The 21,224-nt window shown below is 44.3% G+C and overlaps 1 protein-coding gene across 16 annotated transcripts in view; it reads right to left on the reverse strand.

The window, feature by feature from the left end:
- NCOA2 (nuclear receptor coactivator 2) overlaps positions 1-21,224 on the reverse strand; it is a 227,297-nt gene that overhangs the window by 5,830 nt on the left and 200,243 nt on the right. For 9 of the 16 annotated variants that reach the window (XM_031441492.2, XM_064480868.1, XM_031441489.2 and 6 more), the window contains 8 exons: positions 19,097-19,226; positions 12,443-12,662; positions 9,768-10,046; positions 8,802-8,879; positions 7,226-7,457; positions 5,427-5,604; positions 4,696-4,891; positions 1,214-2,830 (listed from right to left, as the gene is read on the reverse strand). In XM_031441492.2, the coding sequence (XP_031297352.1) occupies positions 2,687-2,830; positions 4,696-4,891; positions 5,427-5,604; positions 7,226-7,457; positions 8,802-8,879; positions 9,768-10,046; positions 12,443-12,662; positions 19,097-19,226 (1,457 nt within the window). In that variant the 3' untranslated portion in view covers positions 1,214-2,686. Of the gene's footprint in view, positions 1-1,212; positions 2,831-4,695; positions 4,892-5,426; positions 5,605-7,225; positions 7,458-8,801; positions 8,880-9,767; positions 10,047-12,442; positions 12,663-19,096; positions 19,227-21,224 lie in introns of those variants that run through there. The other 7 variants (XM_031441501.2, XM_031441498.2, XM_031441494.2 and 4 more) reach the window with 6 other exon arrangements.

A 21,224-nucleotide genomic window follows, 5' to 3' on the forward strand; every position in this document is an offset into this window, starting at 1 on the left:
GATTATTCTCTGAAGGAACGAGAGTGTCTGAGACGGACTTTCTCTAGCCTTAACATTCAGCATGATGCAGAGCCAGATGCAGGCGGGGGGACTAGAAAACACAGGGAGAGGTATAAATGGCTCGGACTAGGGGATAACAGAATTCTCACCACAGATCCCGAAAGGCACTTTGGATGGAGAAAACACTATATGCTACTGTGCAAGTTGCTTTTTGTGATCCTAACGCTAATCTTTCCAGGTCAGGTTCCCAGGTACCCGTCGGCACCCGGGTGTGTGTGCAGTGAACACCTGGTTCTGCCGACCCACCTTGCCCACATCTCTGCCCCTGCCCTGTGCCGATCAGTCCAGCCAACTTGGAAGGTCTGTGCCCCTCTGTGGTGCTGCTCAGGGTGGCCCCCCTTCTTGCCTCCAGCATATTCCGCCACGATTAGCTGTTTGACCTGGGGTGAGTCACAGGTTCGGTCTCTCATCTAAAAATGTGGGGGAGGCCTAAATGCCTAGGTCCCTGGTGCATCAGAGTATGAAAGGTGGTGCCCTGTCCTTGCTTGCGAGGGTTCCTCCATGCTGAGATGGGGCACCCGTGCCTGAGGGAGGACTCTACTCAACAGGGAGCTCGGGCGTCACTGCCTGTTCCAGAGGATACACGAGTGTCTCTTCTTCCCTTTACGATCTATAGAGAGAGAAAGGAATGACACCAAAGAAGGCAGTCACTTGTTCCTTTGTGGCCTTTTCCAGTGTTACCTGCATAAAACCCTTTGAAAATTCTCCCGAGAGCCCTGGGCTCCCATCGGGGATGTAGGCAGTAGTGCGCAGGGGGAGCTAAGAGTGCACATTCAGGGCTCGTCCTGCCTGGGTTTCCTTCCTGGGGTGGCGGGACCTTGGGCAAGTCATTAAACCCTCAAAAACAGTGGTCCTAGGATGCGGCTGGGGAGTGGTTTAAATGAGCTCCTCCACATACAGCTCTTGGCAGAGAATCAGGCCTGTGGTTCATGCTCAACACAGGCTGGTTGTTTCTGTAACTGTTTAAAAGGCAGATGAAGTGGGGAGGGTATTGCTCAAGTGGTAGAGCACGAGCTTAGCATGCACAAGGACCTGAGTTCAACCTCCAATGCCCCATCTAAAAATAAATAATAAAATTGAATCACCTCCCACCTGCCAAAAATAACAATAAAATAATACAATAAATAATTAAAAAATAAATGGTCAGTCAGGAAAAAATAAATAAAAGGCAGGTGATGGGCCACCTGCGTGTCTTTACTTCCCTTCTTGGAGGTAAGTGGCAGCAGAAGAAAGGACACAAGGTGAGTTACTTTCTGGGGCTCTGAGGAGACAGGAGTGAAGGCTGGGCTGCTGGCCTGGCCCGGGCAGTGCTTCCCCAGAGCCCTGGCCAGCACATTTCCCGAAGTGGGAAATGTAAGCCTGGCCCCCTAAATCCATTTTTTGCCCCCATAGAGACACTACTCAGAGGTTAGGTGCCCAGCACTTCTGGGTTAAAATGAGCCATCCCCCGTGGGAGCCCATAAACCACATCGTTCCTCTGAGAAGTGCACCCTAGGTTTCCAGCCTCTGCTCTGTGCACATGAGCCGTCACTGAGTCTGGCGGCCACTGCCCATGTGGGTGCCGTGGAGGGGAGGACAGGCCTGGTGGCAGGGAAGATGCTGGTCCTCAAGGGGGCTTCAGACCTTAATTGATGGCACATTTGGAGTCTAAACACATGGTCAGTATAAAATGTATTCCATTTTCAGTTAGTTAGGCTCACTGGATCAGTACGTTAACCGTGCAGATGAAGTGCTCACTCTGTCTTCACCTACAGGAGACATCTACAGGACCCCACCCACTGCCACGCGAGTCTGTGCTTCAAACAAGGCAAACCACGCTGAGAAAAATCCACACACTGTGGTTAAATCTGGATTCAACTTTATTACTTTTTAAACATGAATGCTAATATAAACAAAATGACCCACGATCCCCCCTTTTTTGGTAGGAAATTCAACATTGACCCTACATTTTCTCCATCGAGGGAGAACTTTTACTTTAGAAGAGCCGTCTACTGCTAGGGATTATACCCCTGCCTTAAGAGGGCCCCACAGCCCCCTCCACCCAGGTGCCAAGTTGCTCAGAGCCTTCTCTGTAACAGGTCTGCCACCAGGCTCACAGCTTAGCTGGGTTCTAGGTATTGACTATTCTACTGTTTCAAGGTTTGGTTGAACATAGTACCAGTCTTCTTAGAACAAGTGTTTAAGGTAATAAGCAAATAACGTTTACAAGATTCTTGCCTAAATAAAATGAAATACAGAAAAATCCTTAGAAAGACAAAACTTAAAGGAGAGAGAGCAATTACAAGTTAGACCCTCTTCATCCTACTGAAAATCAAACATGATTCAGAAAATGCAAAAATAAACCAAAGTGTGCCCTAACATGATTAATTCTTTGCTACTTTTTTTTTTTTGCTTTGCTCTAGAATAGTTTCATGCCAGGGCAAAATTAGTGTTCTTAATTCCTACACCACCATCAGCTCAATTAAAATGAGCTTATTAAAGAAATAATTATTCACAGAAAAACCACCGCATGCCAGATAAAATGAGAAGATACTAAAAAAAAAAAAAAAAAAACTCAAGTATTTTGCAACTCTTTTCAATCTACAGGCTGACAACATATCAGTGCCAATTTTGGTCCATGAGACGTTCACATCCACTTTGCTACCATATACTGGTATTTATGTCTCTGGTTGTTTCTTACCCGTGATGCGTCTCCCTCCTGCTTAATCATGTCCATCCCGGGCAGCTGGTTTGGGAAAAGGCTGCCTCCCCTCAGAGCAGGATCGTTAACCTGAGGGCGACAGGGCAGGACAGTGGCTTCATTTGGTGGGACACCTGGGAGTGTACTGGGAAACAACCAACCCCTGACCACCTGTTTTCAGGAGTAGAATTATGGGGAAAAAGTACTGTGGGAAAATGGCTACATCCCTTCCCTTATCTACTCTCCCATGTGTATATTTTGGAGGGAGAGGGGAGGAACGTGAAAATACTTATAATACACTAGATGCCTTCAAAATGAAATCTAATTTGCATTCTGTACAGAAATTCAACAGAGATGATGTTAGAAACATTCTTATGCCTTAACATGTTCACCTTTTTGAGTGCAAATTAGACTAATGACTCCAGATACCTGTTACTTTAGGCAAGTTACTGATTAGCAAGAGCAGGTGTGAATACCCAAAACCAGGCAGGATCTTGTGAATCTTCTCCAAGTGAACTATTCATTAATATTTGGGTATTTCTTTTACAAATGACACTTTCCCTACTAGCAAATCGGAAACTACCAGTGGCCCATTTTTGTGGGAAATTCAATGTCCATACTGTATTCTCTCCACTGAAAAGATGGAAGGTCTGTTTCTTCAGTTTTTGTTTAATTTAAACAAGTATTTAGCCACCCTCAATTCAACAAGAGAAGTACAAATTATTACACACATGTATGGACTCCTTAAATTGCAAAGGGCTTTAAATTTTCTCATGCATCACTGCGCATTTAAAAAAATTACTTTATTCTTTTTGGAGGTAATTAAGTTTATTTAATTAATTTATTTAACAGAGGTACTGGGGATAGAACCCAGGACCCCGTGCATGCTAAGCCTACACTCTTCCACTGAGCTATACTCTCCCCCCGACTATGCATTTTTCTCAATCATCTTTTTATAGAATAAAACACTGAGGCATTGTAAAATTTAATAAATTTTCAAGCAAATTGTGGTTTACCAACATCAGGATTAAATAGACCTCATTAAACTTTCACTCTTTTGCCATTATCACAATCATGACCTAACAAATTTACAGTGCTGTCAATGAATTACTGGTGGTTTAAACTTTCCAAGCCTCAATTTCTCCAGATTTGAAATATGATTCACAGCCTCTGCCATGTCAGTACTTTGCATGAACTACTGAGGAAGCAGAATGCCAAGCATTTTGTGCCCTTTAAAAATAAGATCTTTAATACAGGTAAAAAAAAATTAACCAATATCTGTACCTCTGGATCAGCCCATCACAATTTCTGAATTCTAGGCTGAGATACCAAATGTTTGAGTCTCTCTGCCACCCCAGTGAAGCTGGCATGTACTTATAGATGGCAGAATCATTCAGTATTAAACACAAAACAGATTAAAAAAAAAAAAAAAAAAAAGGACTGGGGGAAAAAAAAAACCCATAGCATCAACAATCCAAAGATAATAAAGAACGGTTCTGGGATATTGTGTCAGTCTCCCTGCACAGGTGAACCATCACCTTTAATAAAGCTAATTGGATGGCAGGTAGTTTGACCTTTGCTTTTCATCTGGTTTTACGTTTAAAAAAAAAGTTCTTACACAAAAAATCCAAAATTAACTTTTTAAAAAAGCACATTTCACTATCCCACTTTTTGAGTCATCTTAGATACTGCTAAAACCCTCAAGTGAGAGAAAAATTTAAATGACAAAATTAAGTAAAAGTTTTTTGAGCAGTCAGGGATCCTTTCATGTTTATTTCATCATTGACAAGTATTTCTGTTAATCACACCAACACAAGTAAGGTGAAAAAACACTCTTCAAAATAAATGTGGGAGTTGATGGCAGATGTTAAATACATGGAAAGATCCATTCCATGCAGAAATAGACAAAAAGTGACAATCGGAAGACCAAGGACGGCTTCTGCCTGGGGGCTCACCTGCTCGGGACCCATGGAGGACAGCCCCGACGTAGGCACGGAGGTCACTGAGGTCATGCTGATCTGCCCTGTCATCTGGTTCATGCTGCTCATGCCACCCGTGTTGGTCGCCATGGACACGTTGATGTTCATGTTGTTGTACATGCTGGTGTTCGCTTGCTGTCCAAAGTGGGGAGGGGACTGTTGCGAAAACATGCTGGGAACACAGTGAAGATTAAAATGTTAGAGCCCCAGGGCCACCAGGCAGGCAGTGCTGAGCACCTGTTTCTCAGGCTGAAGGAACCCAGGGTGGGGCGGGCGGGAGGGGGTGAGGTCAGAACCAGCAGGGGAGGTGCTCAGTGAAGCTGTAGGGCCCTCACACCCTTCACCTGCTCCTAACATCACTGTGAAGGTCTGGAAGGATGTCTCCCACTTTCAAGTCTGCTTTTGTTACACGTACTGATGGAGGGCAGCTCCTAGGCCCCCACCTCCCACAGCAGTTGCCGTCATAAACTGGCGGGGGTGCTACCTTCTTAAGGGAGAGTTCCTTTTACCCCCAAAGAATAAAATATTGTGCCAAGGTTTTGTTAATTCTGGTAACTTCTGCCCTAGGAAAAGTAAACTGGCTTGCTCAGCAGTTTACTTGGTATTGCTCCCTTGAGCAAAGAGGGAAAATACAGAAGAGAGACAGGTGGTCTGTAGAGATTCCCTAGTGATCATTTCTACTAGAAAGACACAGAACAGCGGCGTACCTGCTTCCACCCATGCTGCCCTGGGCCCACCCGTTCATGTCCGAGGAGGCCTGGTAGGCCGGGTTAGCCTGGGACTGCTGCATCATGGGGCTCTGGGTGTGTGCCATTCTGGGCGACATCAGAGGGCTCTGGGGGGCTGTGGCCCCAGTGAAGCCTGGGTCAGGCTGCTGACTTATTCCTTAAAAGACAGAACAGAAATCCAGGGGAGACTGTTAGCTTTACTGTAGAGACGGCGGGGAAAAAAGAACATTCAGATTAAATACACAAAGAGAATTACTTTCAAGCACCTGATCACGTGCTGGTAAATTACACACATACATGAAGAAGAAAAACTCCATATAGTGGGTTCTCTCCAGTAATGAAAGGGGTGTCTAGGAACCTCAGTAACCACCACGACTAGAGGTGGAGAGAGGAAACACTATTCTTTCCCCATATCCCTTTCTCAATCAAGAATGAGTCAAGTATGGACAGTTCTCTTTGACCTGAAATAGTCTTTAAATGTTTATATGTCACTATAATAGGATTAAACTGGATTAAAGTTTTGCTATTATATAAAAACCCAATGCATCTGCATAATTTTTTATTAAATTAACTCAAGTGATTCTATGATGAGATCAATGCATTTTAAAAAATAAGTAACTGTATTCATGATTAGCTTGCGTCTTTACCAAGGGTTCTGTGGTACTTCAGCACTATTCACGACTAGCAAGAACACAAAAAAAATTTCAGTATAGGCTTCTTGTTCAGTTTAGAGGTACACATGGCGTTTACACTAAAAGGAAAAAACTTTCAGCTGATTTTTTCTAAATCATCAAAAAGGAAAAAGGAAGGAGCTGGGAAACAAAGGATGCAACATCTTAGACAATTTCAGGGATGACATAAAGGTAAGTACTTTTTGGCCTAGAAAACATGTAAACATGCATATTTAATTAGTACTTAAAGCAGCTGTAAAAGAAAAGCTTAAGATCACACAGGAAAAAGCTGCACATTATCCTTCTGTTTCCTTAAAGAAATAGGAGACGTGAAGTTAAGCACCGCAAAGACTGGGTAGTTATTTATAGAGAACTCTGGTAGAAGAGGGGGAAAGTCATTCTGAATATTAATGCTGATGTAAGGACTTCCTTTTATCAGTAGTTCAATGATTAATTGAGTATGACATGCACACGAATATTCATGTTTATGACACTGCACACTTTGCACGCTCATCTCTGAAGACTGACATTAAACAACAAATCAATACGATGGAAACTAAGAGGCCGCCCACTGCGGGTTTTGTGCACACTTCTCAAGATTATCAATTCATTAAAGACTCGGTATAATATTGCAAGTCTTCATTTTTCGAAACTTGTACAACGTCTGTAATACTTACAATGGTGTAGCTTTCAACATTCTGTATGTATCTATTGATTTGAGTCAGACTCGGAGGTTTTCAAATATAAATATATGCACATGTACCTGTATTTACAGATACTGACAAACATATGCCTTTGCATGCGTGCACGCACACACACACACACTGTCACAAGCAGGAGTGGTAGATGCACTGTACACATGCACACCTGCTTCAGTCATTCTTACAGAAAAGGTGGTACCTGAGCTGAGAGACTGGAAGGTACCGTGCTGGACCTGGGGGCTCCTGACGGGCCCCAACTGTCCTCCCAGGTTTCCTAGCATCCCCTGGTTAGCCAGGTTCATCTGGGAGCCATGCAAAGAGCTGAGAGAGAGGAGCTGTGACCCAGGACTGGGGGACACTGGGGAGAAAGGACTGGTGAAAGGTGGTGGGGGTGTAGGTCCAGTACCGTAGTTCGGAGGGAATGGAAACTGCTGTGCATTTGCCTGGGGGATCCGGGGGTTGCTCAGAGTTGCTGGCACACCACTAGGAGCCACCACGCTTGGCGTCATGTTCAACCCCTGTCCTCTCATCATCAAAGTTCGCTGCTGAACTTGCTGCTGATGCATTTGTCTCTGTCGAAGATGCTGGTTCAGGATTTCCCTCTGTCTTTGGGCCAGCATCTGGGCATTGATAGGTGGCTGGAATGGGGGGCAATACATGGAGGAAGACAAAGATTGAAAAAGAAACCATACGTTAGCAATAGGGTAGCAAAGGGCACCGTCTCGTGCAAAGTTACTAGGAGAAGAAAAGAGAACATTTTAGAGTTGAACAATTGGTGGCTGAGAATGTGAGCTTCTACGTCTGTAGAGATGACAGTGATTCTGAAAGCCTGCAATGACTGACGGGTAAGTTGGATGTTAGCATCAATTAACTTTAGACTCACTGTGAGGACACAGTTAACTGAAGGAGCCCACAGGAGCACCAGTCCTGTCTCCAAGAAGACTGTGTGACAGAAGCCTTGAGGATGCAAGTTTAGAGTCTCATTCAAGGGACACTCAAGTCTAAAGGGAATCCAAATCACTGGGCCAAAGGTGGCTCTGAAGCAGTTCAGAAAAGGCTGAACAGAGGCAGGAAGAAAGAATGTAGGGACAGAGAGGGTGACAGAGGCCAGGACACACTGGGCAGGAGCACGGGAGGGGCGCCCATGCTGGCCGTCAGGACGAGGTTATGGGTCCTGGCAATGGCCTCCATTATTCGTGGACTCTGCATTGGTGAACTGGCCCCTCCGCTGACATTTATTTGTCACCCCAGAACCAACACTCATAGCACTGTCGTCACTTATGGACACGTGTGGAGCAGCACGTGAGGGACGCCCGCATGCACACCTGCCTGGGGCGGAAACAAGGCCACACCGCCACTGTGTCTCAGCGCTCACACTGCAGACAAGTGTCCTTTTGGTGGACTATTTAGTTCCATGGGTTTTCACACTGTTGTGCTTTTTGTTGGTGATTCTGCTGGTGAAAACAGCTCCTGAGAGGAGCGCTGAAGTGCCGTCTAGGGTCCACAGCACGGGAGGCTGGGATGGGCCTCACGGAGAGGACGTGTGTGTGACAGGAGCTGCGTGCAGGCACGAGTTATGGGGCTGCTAGCCGTGAGTTCAGTATTAACAAAGTCACAGAACATATTAAATAAGGTGTCGTCAAACAGAAAGTACACCGACTCACTGATGAAAATGTGACCAGAGGCTCAAGGGACCTGACCCTTTATCTCTCCTAGGAGGAATGGCTCCACTTTCACTAATTTGGCATTTGCAGTGACTTCGCAGAACACAACCAAGGTGAATAATGAGGCTGTTACCTGGCAATGATGGCCGGATGAGGGGGGGCCACAAAGCGAGACTAGGTGGATAACCGAGTGACAGGACAGACCCAGCGTGCTGACCTGGACCAACGTGTGGCCCCCCCTTGTCATTTTCAAGGAGCAGAAATGACAAGAGGAGTCAAATGGATGCAGTGAAAGCAGGTGGCTGGCCTGCGCCTTACCTGTGTGGGTACTCCGGGCCTCAGAGTCAAGTTCACATTTGAAACATTGCTGATTTGATTCATAAGTGGCTGGCGGTTCTAAATGCACACACATAGCAATCAATACATTTTGAAACAGAACGTATATTATTTCTAATCACCTTCCTCAAGAAGTCACCCTCCCCGACCCAACCTCTGCATGCTGTTGGGTATGGAAACCACAGGGTCTGCAGCTGAATGCCCTTGTAAAGCCAGTTATCAGTGAGGTTCCCACTGCTTGTAACTCAGAAATTACTCTGGACTATTTGGAAAACATGCTGGTTCTGAGGGAGAGACGGGGTGGAATGATCAGCTAAGGAGACCAAGAGGAAGACTGGGAAAAAAGTAGAGGGGAAAAAGAGGAGATTTAAAAGCCCACAACTTTATTAGTTACTGTATTACAGCAATCTGTCCAGGCTTGTTTTAGTGAGAACACATTCTCTTGAGCTAAACAGGTGTTCTGTAAGGCAGCATCCCTCTACCCCCATTCTGTTAAGAGTGATGATTGCTGTCAGGAGGCAGGACTTAGACTCGAGCTGCTGCTGTCCTGGGTGCTCACTTTGGGCTAGAATCTTTTTATTTGCCTGGAAACTGTGCTAGGACCTTTAAACATGTCCAGATTGCCCTGGACTGCACAACAACCCCATTTTACAGATCTAAACATTGAGGCTCGGAGAGCTCAAGGTTAGACCATCAGTAAGTAATGGAGCTAGGAAATCAAAGGCGAGATGCTCTACATGGGTGGAGCTGGCAGAGGAGGAAGACGGGAAGGAAGTAAAGTAGAACGAGTATGAAAAGGGTGTGATCCTCGCGGACACCCTCTTAGAAAGGACAGACAGGGTTTAAGCCTCCCACGAGGACCTGTCACTGTTGCTCTGCCTCAACCTACCTTCCCTATGTCCCCCACCCCCACCTTCCCTGACGTCGCAGGCACAGCCAAGAACACACCTGCTGTGCTTGGAGGCGATGTTGCAGTTGAAGCCTCAGCTGGTTTGGCTGGTTCTGCACGAGGCCCGCGGGCCGCAGGCCGGGTCTGGGCTGCATGCGGAGAGTGGCATAACTGGGCCGCTGTCCCATGGTGTGAAAGTTGGGGTCCTGCATGGGCGTGTAGCTGCCCTGGGCCATCTGTGCCTGAGACGCATACTGCTGTGGGAACACAGAGGCCTTCTGCTCCAGCATGATGTTGGAGTCCTGACTCGAGAACTGTTCTGGGTCTACCGCTTGGCTCTGAAGAGAAAGCCCCCAGACAACAAACAAATAAACCCACTGGAGACGGCAGGGTGAACATGGGGCTGCTTCCTTGCACTGTCCTGTAAGTGAAGCTTCTCCTCTTGTACTTAACTACCCAAAGGCACTTCTGGCTTCACTCCACTGTCTTCCTAGAAAATGCCTCTTTTTTCAAAAGATCCAGTGACTCAAGGCCAGGCCAGGGGTCAGGCCTGACTCCCAGCAACACCCCTTCTGAGGGAAGGGAGAGATGGGCTGTGACTGAGGAAGGCCGCCTCCACAAGCCGCCCACCAGACTGACCTGGACTTTAAAATGTGAATGTCCCCTTGAAGGGGTAAGTTTTTTGACTGATTAGTCATACCTGTATAAATTGTGTAAATCAGACAAGCACCTTGGTCCCTGGCTGGGATCAGCAGTGTTGGGCACCTACCACTGTTGTTCCCATTTTGCAGATAACAAAACTGAGACTTGGTGCCATGCAGCAAACTGTGACAAGCCCACCTGGCTAGTCATGGATGGGTTCCTATCGAGTCTGTGACTTGGGACCTGAGCCGCTCACCAGGGTATGTGACTACTTCTGGGGCTGTCAGAGTTCCCTTCACGCCCCAGGCTTTGCCACCACGGAGGCATTTTAACATGTTTGTCATTCCTGACTTCTTACGGCTGCCCTATCTGGGGCAGGTGTAGAAATCGAGAATTTCTCTGGTGGGGCGGGGGGCACCTGAGATCCAAGTGGCCCTAAATGACTGTGAAGAGCAGGAAAGAGCCCCTGGCTCCTTCTCCTCTTCCATCCACTTCAGGCGGAGCTGCTCCCAACCTCCTGATATAGAGCAGGGGGCCCAACGGCAAAATCCTCTCAGGTTTTCTTTAGCCAGTGACGCTGCAGGCCTTCCTCACTCCAGCTGACCCATGTTAGAGCAGGACCTGGAGCCACCCAGAATCCGGGCTCAGTTCAGGTCGACCCATGCGAACTGGGCCCATTCCCCGCCTGGCACAGTGTTTTGAAAATGTGGGTGGAAACTCCTTGAAAGAAACCATTCACTGTTGAACTACTGCTCTAACCATATCTGCAAAACTATCTCAGAACTTTAAATATTTGCCCATCTTTAACAGAGAGAAAGTTTAAGTGATTTCCATTTTGCATGAAAACACACAACTCTGATGAAGGCAAATAAAGTCAATCTGTAGTCTACGTTTCCCTGGACTCTACCTAACAATCATGTTTCTATAATTGAGTTTAATATGATGATATCATAAGGATGGATTTGATGAGACAAAATAGAAATAACAAAAATAAATAAAAAAAGACTAAAAATATTAAATGATGAAACACCACCAATTTTGATAAAAACAATGCTACAGGTCACTCAGCAACCCCAAGAATCACATTTTTAAATGTCACACTGACAAAACTCAAGGGAAGCAACGCTGAATGCTAAATTCTCACTACCACCGGAGGCAAAGCAAACCAGCCACACAGGAAGTATTTCAACTCCATTTTCCTTTTGATTTATTTCAGGTTACACTATGTAACCTCAAGTCATTTCTTTCCATTCTGCTGTTCGCGGTATGAACCGACAAGTCTTAACTCCCACTTACGTCTGCTAAATGTGGGAATTATGACAAGACTATTTTTGATGCTTCAGAGAAGCCTCCAATGACTCTGCATCACCTTTCTCACAGACCCTGATGACACGTCATACGTCCAAGAAGTAGATCGAAGCCCGGAAGGTACTTTTTAGCAGTAAGAAATAGGGAAGATTCATGCTGAGAAAAGAAGAAGACGGCAGCGAGGCTGTGACCGTTTTTCCAGGTTGCTCTTTATACAGCAAACCAGGATGCCTGCTGCACACAAACTGAGCTGTGTGGCCAGACTCAGAAAGTGCCAAGTTATTTCATGAGACCATGTTATTTATCATACTGTCGCCGTGAAGTAGTCTTCAGGCAGGGAATTACTTTACTTACCAGGAGGGGGAAGCTACATAAGCACCCTAGGGCTGGTTACCTTCCTCATTTTCCCTCCCATGGATGCTTAAATCTCCTCCACATGACTGTGGGCTAAATCCAAGCAGAGGTCAAAATGACTACTGGATGGCAGCTACCTTTAAAATAACCTCTGCTAACTTATGTGCAAAGTATTCTTTTAGACAAGTAGCTCCCCATCACCAGCCCGAGTTCTATGTAAAGCTCATTCTCAGTATCTACCATTCTTGGGCAAAAGTTTCTGTGGGAGTAACAAGGGGATGGGGAGACAGAAAACAGTGCTTGCTTGTTACGAGGTAAGGAAGTATTCTAAAAAGCAGACTGCAGGTTATCTGTAAACAAGAGAAAACAGACACCTCCTTGCCCACGAAGTGCTTGGCCCCCGCCAGCCTCAGCTTCGCCCGGCGCCTACCTGGCTGACCAGCTCGGGTATCCCCAGAGCCCTGTCGATCTCCTCCAGGCCATCGAAGTTTCGCAAGGCCAAGTAGAGCTGGTCCAGGAGAGCACCTTCGTCACTTGGGGACTCAGCTGCAGGGTGTGGGCAGAGTGGGTCATCTGGAGAGCTGCCGAACGGCTGCCTGTGGAGAGACAGGTTCGTCTTGGGCTCGTGGACTAGAGAACGTTTTTTTCCCCTTAAAGACAAAAGTAGTGAAATACTGTACCAGCCAGACATGGAACAAAAAGACAACCCAGATAGTAGATACACTTTTTGTTCAGTGCCTAACAGAGGCCGGACACACATCTAGGCCTTAGCTGTTAATGATCTTTGTTTTTACTGCCCCCTCTTTAAAGCTGGCAAAGCTGAGAATTAGAGAGGTTGTCACACCATTTGGTGGCACTCACACAGGCAGACGCTGCAAACCTGGGATTCACCACTGATCCAGGCGATTCCAGGGCCCACCTGACTACTGTTCCCACAAATCTACGCTGACTCCTCAAGCACATACACATTTAACTTTGCACTAAAGTCATCAAAGGACATTTCTGAGTTTTAGCAGGAAAGACGAATTGACTGCAGTCTCATTTCACACCAGGCTATGATAACCTTTGGGGGGAGACTTGACCGCCGGGAGCATAAAAGCTCCATTAAGTTTTTTTTTTTTTGAACTCAGCTGTTGTTAGACTACACTTGGCTGGACTAAAAGGAAATTTCTTAGTCATGCAGAAGTGGGACTTGTAAACACTTATTAAATTCCTCAAGAAGTGTGGCTGTTAGACTTCCTGAGTTAGTCAGGAGAATTAGATCATGAACACACAAACTAAGTTTGTTATTATATAAGGGAATAAAAACCTTAACACTAAACTCCAAATTATGCGGTACATGAATTAAAACTCACTGACAAAATTCACTGGGAGAGCTTATTAAAAAGAGCTTCTGATAAAAATGAAAAAAGAAAAGGAAAAAAAAAAAAAAAAGAGCTTCTGGGTTACTTTAATACCAAAAGAGGAAAAGATAATCTAATTTGTACTCAGAGTTACTACATGGCGTTTTGGAGAAAATCAAGTTTACAGGTAAGTACCCCCATCTTAAGCAATGACACTCACTGAGGGGTGAATTACCTATCCAGTTTGGTACCATGTTTTCTAAAGACAGCTATGTGTCACTTTGGCCTAGAATCCTGAAACGCTGAGTATTAAAGCAGACAGTTTCACACGGCTCTAACCCAGTACGTTACAATCTATACTCTCCATCTAGCCCCAGTCGCTTGTGAAGAAAATCACCCAATGAAGTGTGCCCTTGACGACACTGCTCATCCCGCCCCGGAGCTAAGCCCTCATCCCGGGGCCACCAAGGCACCCCAAGGGGCAGTGCAGCCACCACCACAAGCACAGTGTGTGCGCCACACCGCCCACCCCGCTCCATCCAAGCTACGAAGGCCAGCACTCTCGGGGGCCCTGCTCTGGCCAGGGGCACTTCTCCACCAGCCTCTTCTCCTGGTCACCGCTGCGATTCTCAGAGACGCCAGGCACCAGAATAGCGCCTCCCCCACCCTTCCGCTGCCACACTCTCCCAAAATTAACTTTTTTAGCACACCTGTGATCAGATCACTCCATGACTGCGACACTCAGGGAGTGGGAGGAAGGAGCAGACACAGTGGCAACGAGGAGAAAAACCACAGGCCTGCAAGTCACGGAAGCAAAGAGCGGAGGAAATTCCCCAAAGAGGAATGACCAACATTTAGATGTGGTAAATTTCATGGGCAACTAGTTCAAGCCAGCCAGGAATGGAAGCTGTCCATTTACCAACCTCTCTTAGACCTGGGACCTCACTCCCCAAAGATGCTAGTTCAGTGAGGTATTAAATATTTTCTTTCTCTAGCTTTATTTCATAATTTTCAACTTCTGTTTCTTTATAAGCTGTCTTCCTCCACAACCACAACTGCCACCCCAGATCTCCCTGCTGATGGTGGGCTAACGGGAAATCGACTTTTAACTCCAGCAAGGCTGCGAGGGCTCCACCTGAACCCAGATGCCCGGTGTGCATCAGACTGAGAGGCAGGGTTGGAAGGGAGGGGAGAGCATCTTGTACCTTTGTAAGACAACCTCACTCCAGGAAAGACACAGCCAAGTGCTTAAAGGAAAAAAAAAATCTAATGCACATGTTCATTCACATGTATATGATTTCCTACATAATAGTAAAATAACCCGTTTTTATTACATGCTTTTTTCCTTTTTTTAATTAAAAAAATTACACTGTGTGACCCAGATTCCTACTGTGGTTAAGGTCCCCTGCAGTGCAAGCGGGGACTCAAGATGCTTAGTCTCTCTCCAGTCCTCCTGATGTGACGCTGTCAGGTTCCTTTTCCCAAAGCACACTTTACTGAGCTGACTCAAAATTCTTGCTTCACTGTCCCAGGACGATGTCTAAGGCCCTGGGGCAGGGTGGTGGTGGAATTCAAGGACTCACACACTTTGGTAGAGCCTAACCTCTCCCAGGGTAATGTCCACGACTTCCCTGTGGGTCCCAGCCACCTTGGGCAACTGGTCTTTTCCCAGAAGATGTCATGTGCATCGCCAGGAGGCTAAGACCTCTCACCCCACACTTCCCACTCTTGTCTCCAGCTACCATCCTCCCTTCCCAGAAGGGTCGATGGAGCTCCTGCACAGCCACTCCTGACCGCCCCAACTCTCAGCTCTAGGACCATCTACATGGTCTTGATGTTGACATTTATTTAAAAACATCAACCTCTGACTGTGCCTGGTGAGGACATCTTATATCTCTTTGTTGGACCAGTTCTTGAACTGTGTAGGTTCAGTAAGTTTCCAGTTGGTGAAAATAAAAGGTTCCCTGACCTAGCCAAGATAGCTATCGTAACTTGTACTCAGAAAAACACACTGTGTTGTGGCTGGGTATTATAAATCTGGGCACACCGTGAGTTACGTCACTTCCCCCAGAGACATCATGATAGGCTTGCCTTAGAGAAAAAATACCAATCCGTATTTCTGATCCCAGCTTTTTTCATGTGTACTTTCAAAGTTCTGCAAAAAAAGTAGCAGCTACTATGTGATGAGAAATAGTCAACCAAAGAAATACTTTTAGACACATTGCAAATAAGAGAAAAGCAGATTAACTCAGAAATTTTGAACTTAATGTGAAAGGAAGTCTTTCAAGGAAGGGAGCTACTGTTCGCTTTTATAAATCAAAAAATCATAAAAAAAAAATCACCTATAAATTTGGGGCTGTATTTTAAACATCTCTTACATACTAGATGAGTAAGGGGGAAAAACAATGGAATGAAAATTCAGCTATAAATAAATAAGTACACAAATATGTTAAGAGATCTTTAGGGCTAAATTGTTGCCTTTCTGAAATGGGTATATAAACTAATGCTGGGTTCATAAAACTTGAAGAAACCTATTTCTAAATACGTAGGTAGTAAAAATATAAACTGTTAATGGTGATACTTATAAAGGGGACTAAGGAAAAAGCACTGCTTTTCTTTTATCTTAAAAGAGAGACATGGTTAGAACCTTTGTTATCCATCATTTTTGAATTTCTGTGACAGTAAGACTACCATAAAGCTGGTCATAAATTTCTTCCAAAGTGAATTATTTAAAATAAGAGGAGTTAATGTCTGGAAGAACTGAAATAACTTTAAAAGTAGTGAAAATGTTTTATTTCACCCAGAGTTCTCATACAAAGAGAACAGACAGTAATGGCAGCAGCAAGAGAAAGGGGGGGGCAGTGCTGAGTCACAGAAGTGCCCGCAGCAAACCCCACCAGCTAGCTCTGTAATGGGATGCAGTGTGTACCCTGGAATTCTTACATTTTTGTTTTAACAGCACCCTCCTCTGCTTGGGCAACAGTGAAAACCCGAACTTTGGGCCTAGCTTTCCCTGAAAACTAATCTTGGACATTTCATCCAAAAACAACTATCAGGTGCTGGATTCAACTACTGCACTACATTTTTATTATGAGTGAGTTTCCATGGAAATGGATTTTTTTTTAACATATCAAATAAACATATTTAGAAAAAGCACAATACTCACTGACACCATGAAATTAGACTTGAAGAGATGGAAGGACCCTGAGAAAGTAGCACCCCTGAGAAAGGACTGCAGCGGTCACTGACGCGGTGCTCTGTTCCAAGCACACCCAGTGGAGGAGGCCACGCTGGTCCAGCGAGAGCCACACTGACCAACTGCGGTTCCTCCGTCCACTCTCCCACGGCCTCGCTGCTACGCAAAGTGTATCGGGAGGAGCGGCGGTGCTGGCTTCCCCCGGGGCTTGTGAGACACGTGGAACCCTGGGCTCGACCAGACCTGCCTTTCCAGGAGACCTCGGAGATGGTCACAGACACAGTGGGGTTTGAAAACACTGGTTTCTCCCCGAGTGAACGGAATACAGCTGGCAATTACCCTTCCGCCATTATCTCCCTAAAACAGGTATGAAGCAGTTGCCCTAACCTTCATTTCTTTCAGTGAAATAACCCAACTTCTCCTCACACAGCCTATTGCTGGGTTCACATCCATCTTCTGCTGTTTTGCTTCTTTAAAACCTCACTGATCCTCTGACTCTTATTAGCCCCCTAAGATACAGAAAGGAAGATGGCCACCACACCAGCGTGCTGAGCTAGTAAGCAGCAGCACTTCGGCCCGGAGGAGGAGTCACTACAAAACCTGTGTGTATATGTATTTTTTAAACAAGAAGCTCTGGAAATATTCTACCCTTACGAAATTTCAGAAACCCTGCTTTCATCATTTGTAACTTTGATAAAAGTATTTTATAATTTTAGACTAGAATAACTTGAAAAGGACAAAATGTTCAGTCTGCAGTAAGGTCCTCACTGGGGCTCCAACCCGAACTCTCTACATGTGAGCCTCAAGGCTACATTTCTCCAGTTTAAGCCTTCTAATTTGTTTACCTTCCAGAAAACACTGCCTGATCCTTTAAGTGCACACACTGCCTCTTGTTTAGTCTCCTAACTAGCCCCCTGCCTCAGGGCTCTTTGCCCACCCAACCAGCCAAGCAGCACATAGCCCTCAAGGTCACCTCCGAGATGTCTGTGCTTCCAGTGCTTTGCTAAAAAACAATGGGACTATGCATGTAACACAACTCTGATGTGTCTCAAGATCAGCTAGGCACTCCCAATGAAAGATTACCAAAATACGCAGGGAAACAGGCCACCATGAGTAAGAGTCAATCACTGGATTTAGAACCACAAGAAATCCATATATTGGAATTACCGATTCAAGAAATTTAGAAAATAATGATGAATGTTATGTTTAAAGATACACAGACGGAATCACAAAAATAAGCCAATGATAAGAGACTATGAAAGATGACCAGGCAAACAGAACTTTTAGACATGAAAAATATAACCAGATTAAACACAGCTGAAGAGACAATTAATGAACTGAAATATAGATATGAATAAATTATCCTGAATGTGGTACAGAGAGATACGGAGATGGAAAATACATAAATTAAGAATTAAGGAACTGGGGGAGGGTGTAGCTCAAGCGGTAGAGCACATGCTTAGCATGCATGGGGTTCTGGGTTCAATCCCTGGCACCTCCTCCAAAAATAAGTAAACTTAATTACCTCCCCCTGCCAAAAAAAAAAAAAAAAAATTTGAGGGTAGAATTTTTGAAAATCTAATGTAGAAAGTGATGGTATAACATATCTCACCAGAATCTTAGAAAGAAAGAATAGAGAAAATGGAGGAGGGGCAGTAGATAAAGGCTAAAAATTTCCAGAGCTGATGAAAAACACCAATCCACAGATTAAAAAAGGCACAACATATACCAAATACCAAGCAGTATAAATAAACCCACACCCAGACATGATGCACGGAAACTACAGCACAGCAAATACAAAAATATTTCATGAGCAATTAGAAAAGATTAACTACAAGAGACCAAAGATGATTAGACTGATAATCAGCACCAAAAATATTCAATCGACCTTGATCACATACAGCTTTCTTTTTCAAAAAATTTCTTCAATGTCTGAATGAAAAAAAGGCTGAATTCTTCAGAGTTTGGTATTTAGGACCTTCTATAAATCTATTACTAACCTACTCTTACAGCCAAATCTTCTGATACTGGCTTTTATTTTATTTTTTTTTAATGTGGTGGAATATACATAACATAAAACCAGACTGTTCTCTGTTACCCTGAACTCTTCTGTAACCTCCAGCTCTGAGGGCGCTGCTCTGCCAGACGGACTGGCTTCCTGTGTCTCTGCTTCCTGCAGTGATACCCTTTCTTCCAGGCTCTGAAGCTTTCCCCAGTCACCTCAACTGTATGACCTCTTGAAGTATGGTTGATTTCTCTCACAGCACTTAAGGCACATAGCACCCCTCATACTACAGCTATCAGTCTACATATTTTATTTCCCGACTAAATTGTAACTTCTTTAAAGTCATGCCCTAAGTCACACTGATTTTTGGATTTCCCCCCACACCCCTGCACTGCCGGCTCAGTTAATGATAAAATGTGAATAGATGACAACTGATCAGGCACCAACTATTCAAAGGGGAGAGAGGACTTCTGGCCTGGCCTGAGGCAATTCACGGAACTCAGGAACTCGCTCTGGGCCTCCTGGGTGCCCAGCACTCACCTGTTCTGGCTGGCGAACGGGGCCTGGTCTATCGGCAGGATGCTTTCCGGCCACGGAGCGGTCTGGTTTGGAGGTGCCTGCTGTTGGCTATACTGAGGTCCCCCCATGTTCATCTCTAATTCAGATGACCCTAAAAGGAGAGAATAGAACAACCCCCACATCTTACAACTTGTAATCAGGGAAGTGTCTGTTTCAGCTACATTATATAAAGTGAAGTATCTGGCTCACAGAAAATGAAAAAGAAGCAATAATAATGAGGTGAAGCTAATGACAGAATTTTGGTTTTTTAAAAAAGGGCAATAAATATTAAGACTAATCACTCACTTCAGGGACTATCTAGACCAGCTGTCCAAACCTCTTGTACTTGGGAGGTTCTTAAAGCTTTCAAGGATGTTGTATATCTTACTGATATTTACTGAAATGGAAAGAAACTAAAACTGGAAAATGATTATCAATTTATTTAAAAATCATCATAATAAATCCACTATGTTAGCATAAGCAAGGTTTTTTCTTCCAGCTTTATTGAGATAGAACTGACACGTAGCACTGCACAGCAAGTGTAAGGTGCTCAGCATGATTTGACTTACATACATCATGAAATGATTAAGTTTAGTGAACAGACACAAATGAAAAAAAAGAATTTTTTTTCCTTGTGATGAGAACTCTCAGACTAACTTTCATATGTAACATACAGCAGTGTTCATATTAGTCACGTTGTATGTTAGGTCCCTAGAAATTGCTTATCTTATAACTGGAAATCTGAACCTTTTGACTGCCTTCCTCTGATTCCTCCTCCCCCCACTTCCCTTCTAATAACTATAAATTTGATCTCTTTTCCAATGACTTTGTTTGTTTGCAACATAAACAAGATTTTTTTTAGCGAACTCTACTGTATGTCCATGAGAGGATGAGAGTGAAAAAGATAAATAATTTTAATATTACTATAGAAATAGTTTTGGCCTTGCAGACCCCCGAGGGCATGGCGTCCTGGACATACTTTTGAGAAGTGCTGGTCTACACTACCTGCTTCAAAACTTAAAGGACTGCACTGCAGTTAACCCTTCCACCAGAGTAGAGGAGCAGAAAGGAGGCCCAGGCAACTCAGATGTGCTCTTTCTTAGGAATTCTTGTTAGGAATTTAAAGCTAATGTTTAAGCTAATGACATGAGCTCTTTAACGATTTGATTGTCATTATCTGTAGACCTGCTTACATTTCAACAGTAATTTTCTATTGACTTCACGGCTTTGTTGTTGTTGTTAACGGCGTTTTTGAGTTTATTTAAAAGATCAGAGAAACTCAGCTACACAATGAAGCTCATAAAGCCTTATTTCGAGCTCAAAAGCCAGGTGCCCTTCAATGAAGAATGAGGATAAATGAAGTTTCTGGATAGAAGGGATTTATTATTCTGATTTTTAAATGAATGAATCATTAGTTTTAAAACTTCCCAGGTTATTTTTGCATGGAAATCTGGCCATCTTTAGCATTTTTCATGCAAGCTTCAAATTATGTGAATTTATGTTTATGGAACACATATTAGTTCCAAGTAAATTCTCTGTAGAAAGGCAAGATGAATGTCATCTTTCAGAAACAATAAACCAAAATGTGCTGAGCAATTAAACTGGAAAAGAAAACCGATGCTGGGGGGTAGAATTCTGCATGATCTTGTCAAAACAATCCTGGCATCTTCCTGTTAATGATTTAGCTCTGACTCATTATTATTATTTAAGAATATGAAAAAGTACATAAACATGAACTTATCTGAATTAAGCTAATGTACAAGATAAGAGGAAGGTTAATATGTCAATGATTAAGAAAATGATCAAGTCTGAGTTGCACATACCATTAATTTTTTGTTAATAATGGTTTTACTGAGATACAATTCACATACCATATAATTAGCCCATTTAGAGTGTATGATTCAGTGGGTGTTAGTATATCTGCAAAGTTGTACAATCATCACAATGATCAATTTTAGGACATTTTCATTCCTCCAAAAAAGAAACCCCATGACCATGAGGAGTCACTCCCCAGAACCCTCTCCAGAAACCCAACCCAGGGAAACCACTAATCTACTTTCTTTCCCTCCAGATCTGCCTATTCTGGGTATTATGTACAGATGGTATCACA

The sequence above is a fragment of the Camelus dromedarius genome, chromosome 30 (genome assembly GCF_036321535.1).
Source record: "Camelus dromedarius isolate mCamDro1 chromosome 30, mCamDro1.pat, whole genome shotgun sequence".
In the NCBI taxonomy this organism is placed as follows: domain Eukaryota; kingdom Metazoa; phylum Chordata; class Mammalia; order Artiodactyla; family Camelidae; genus Camelus; species Camelus dromedarius.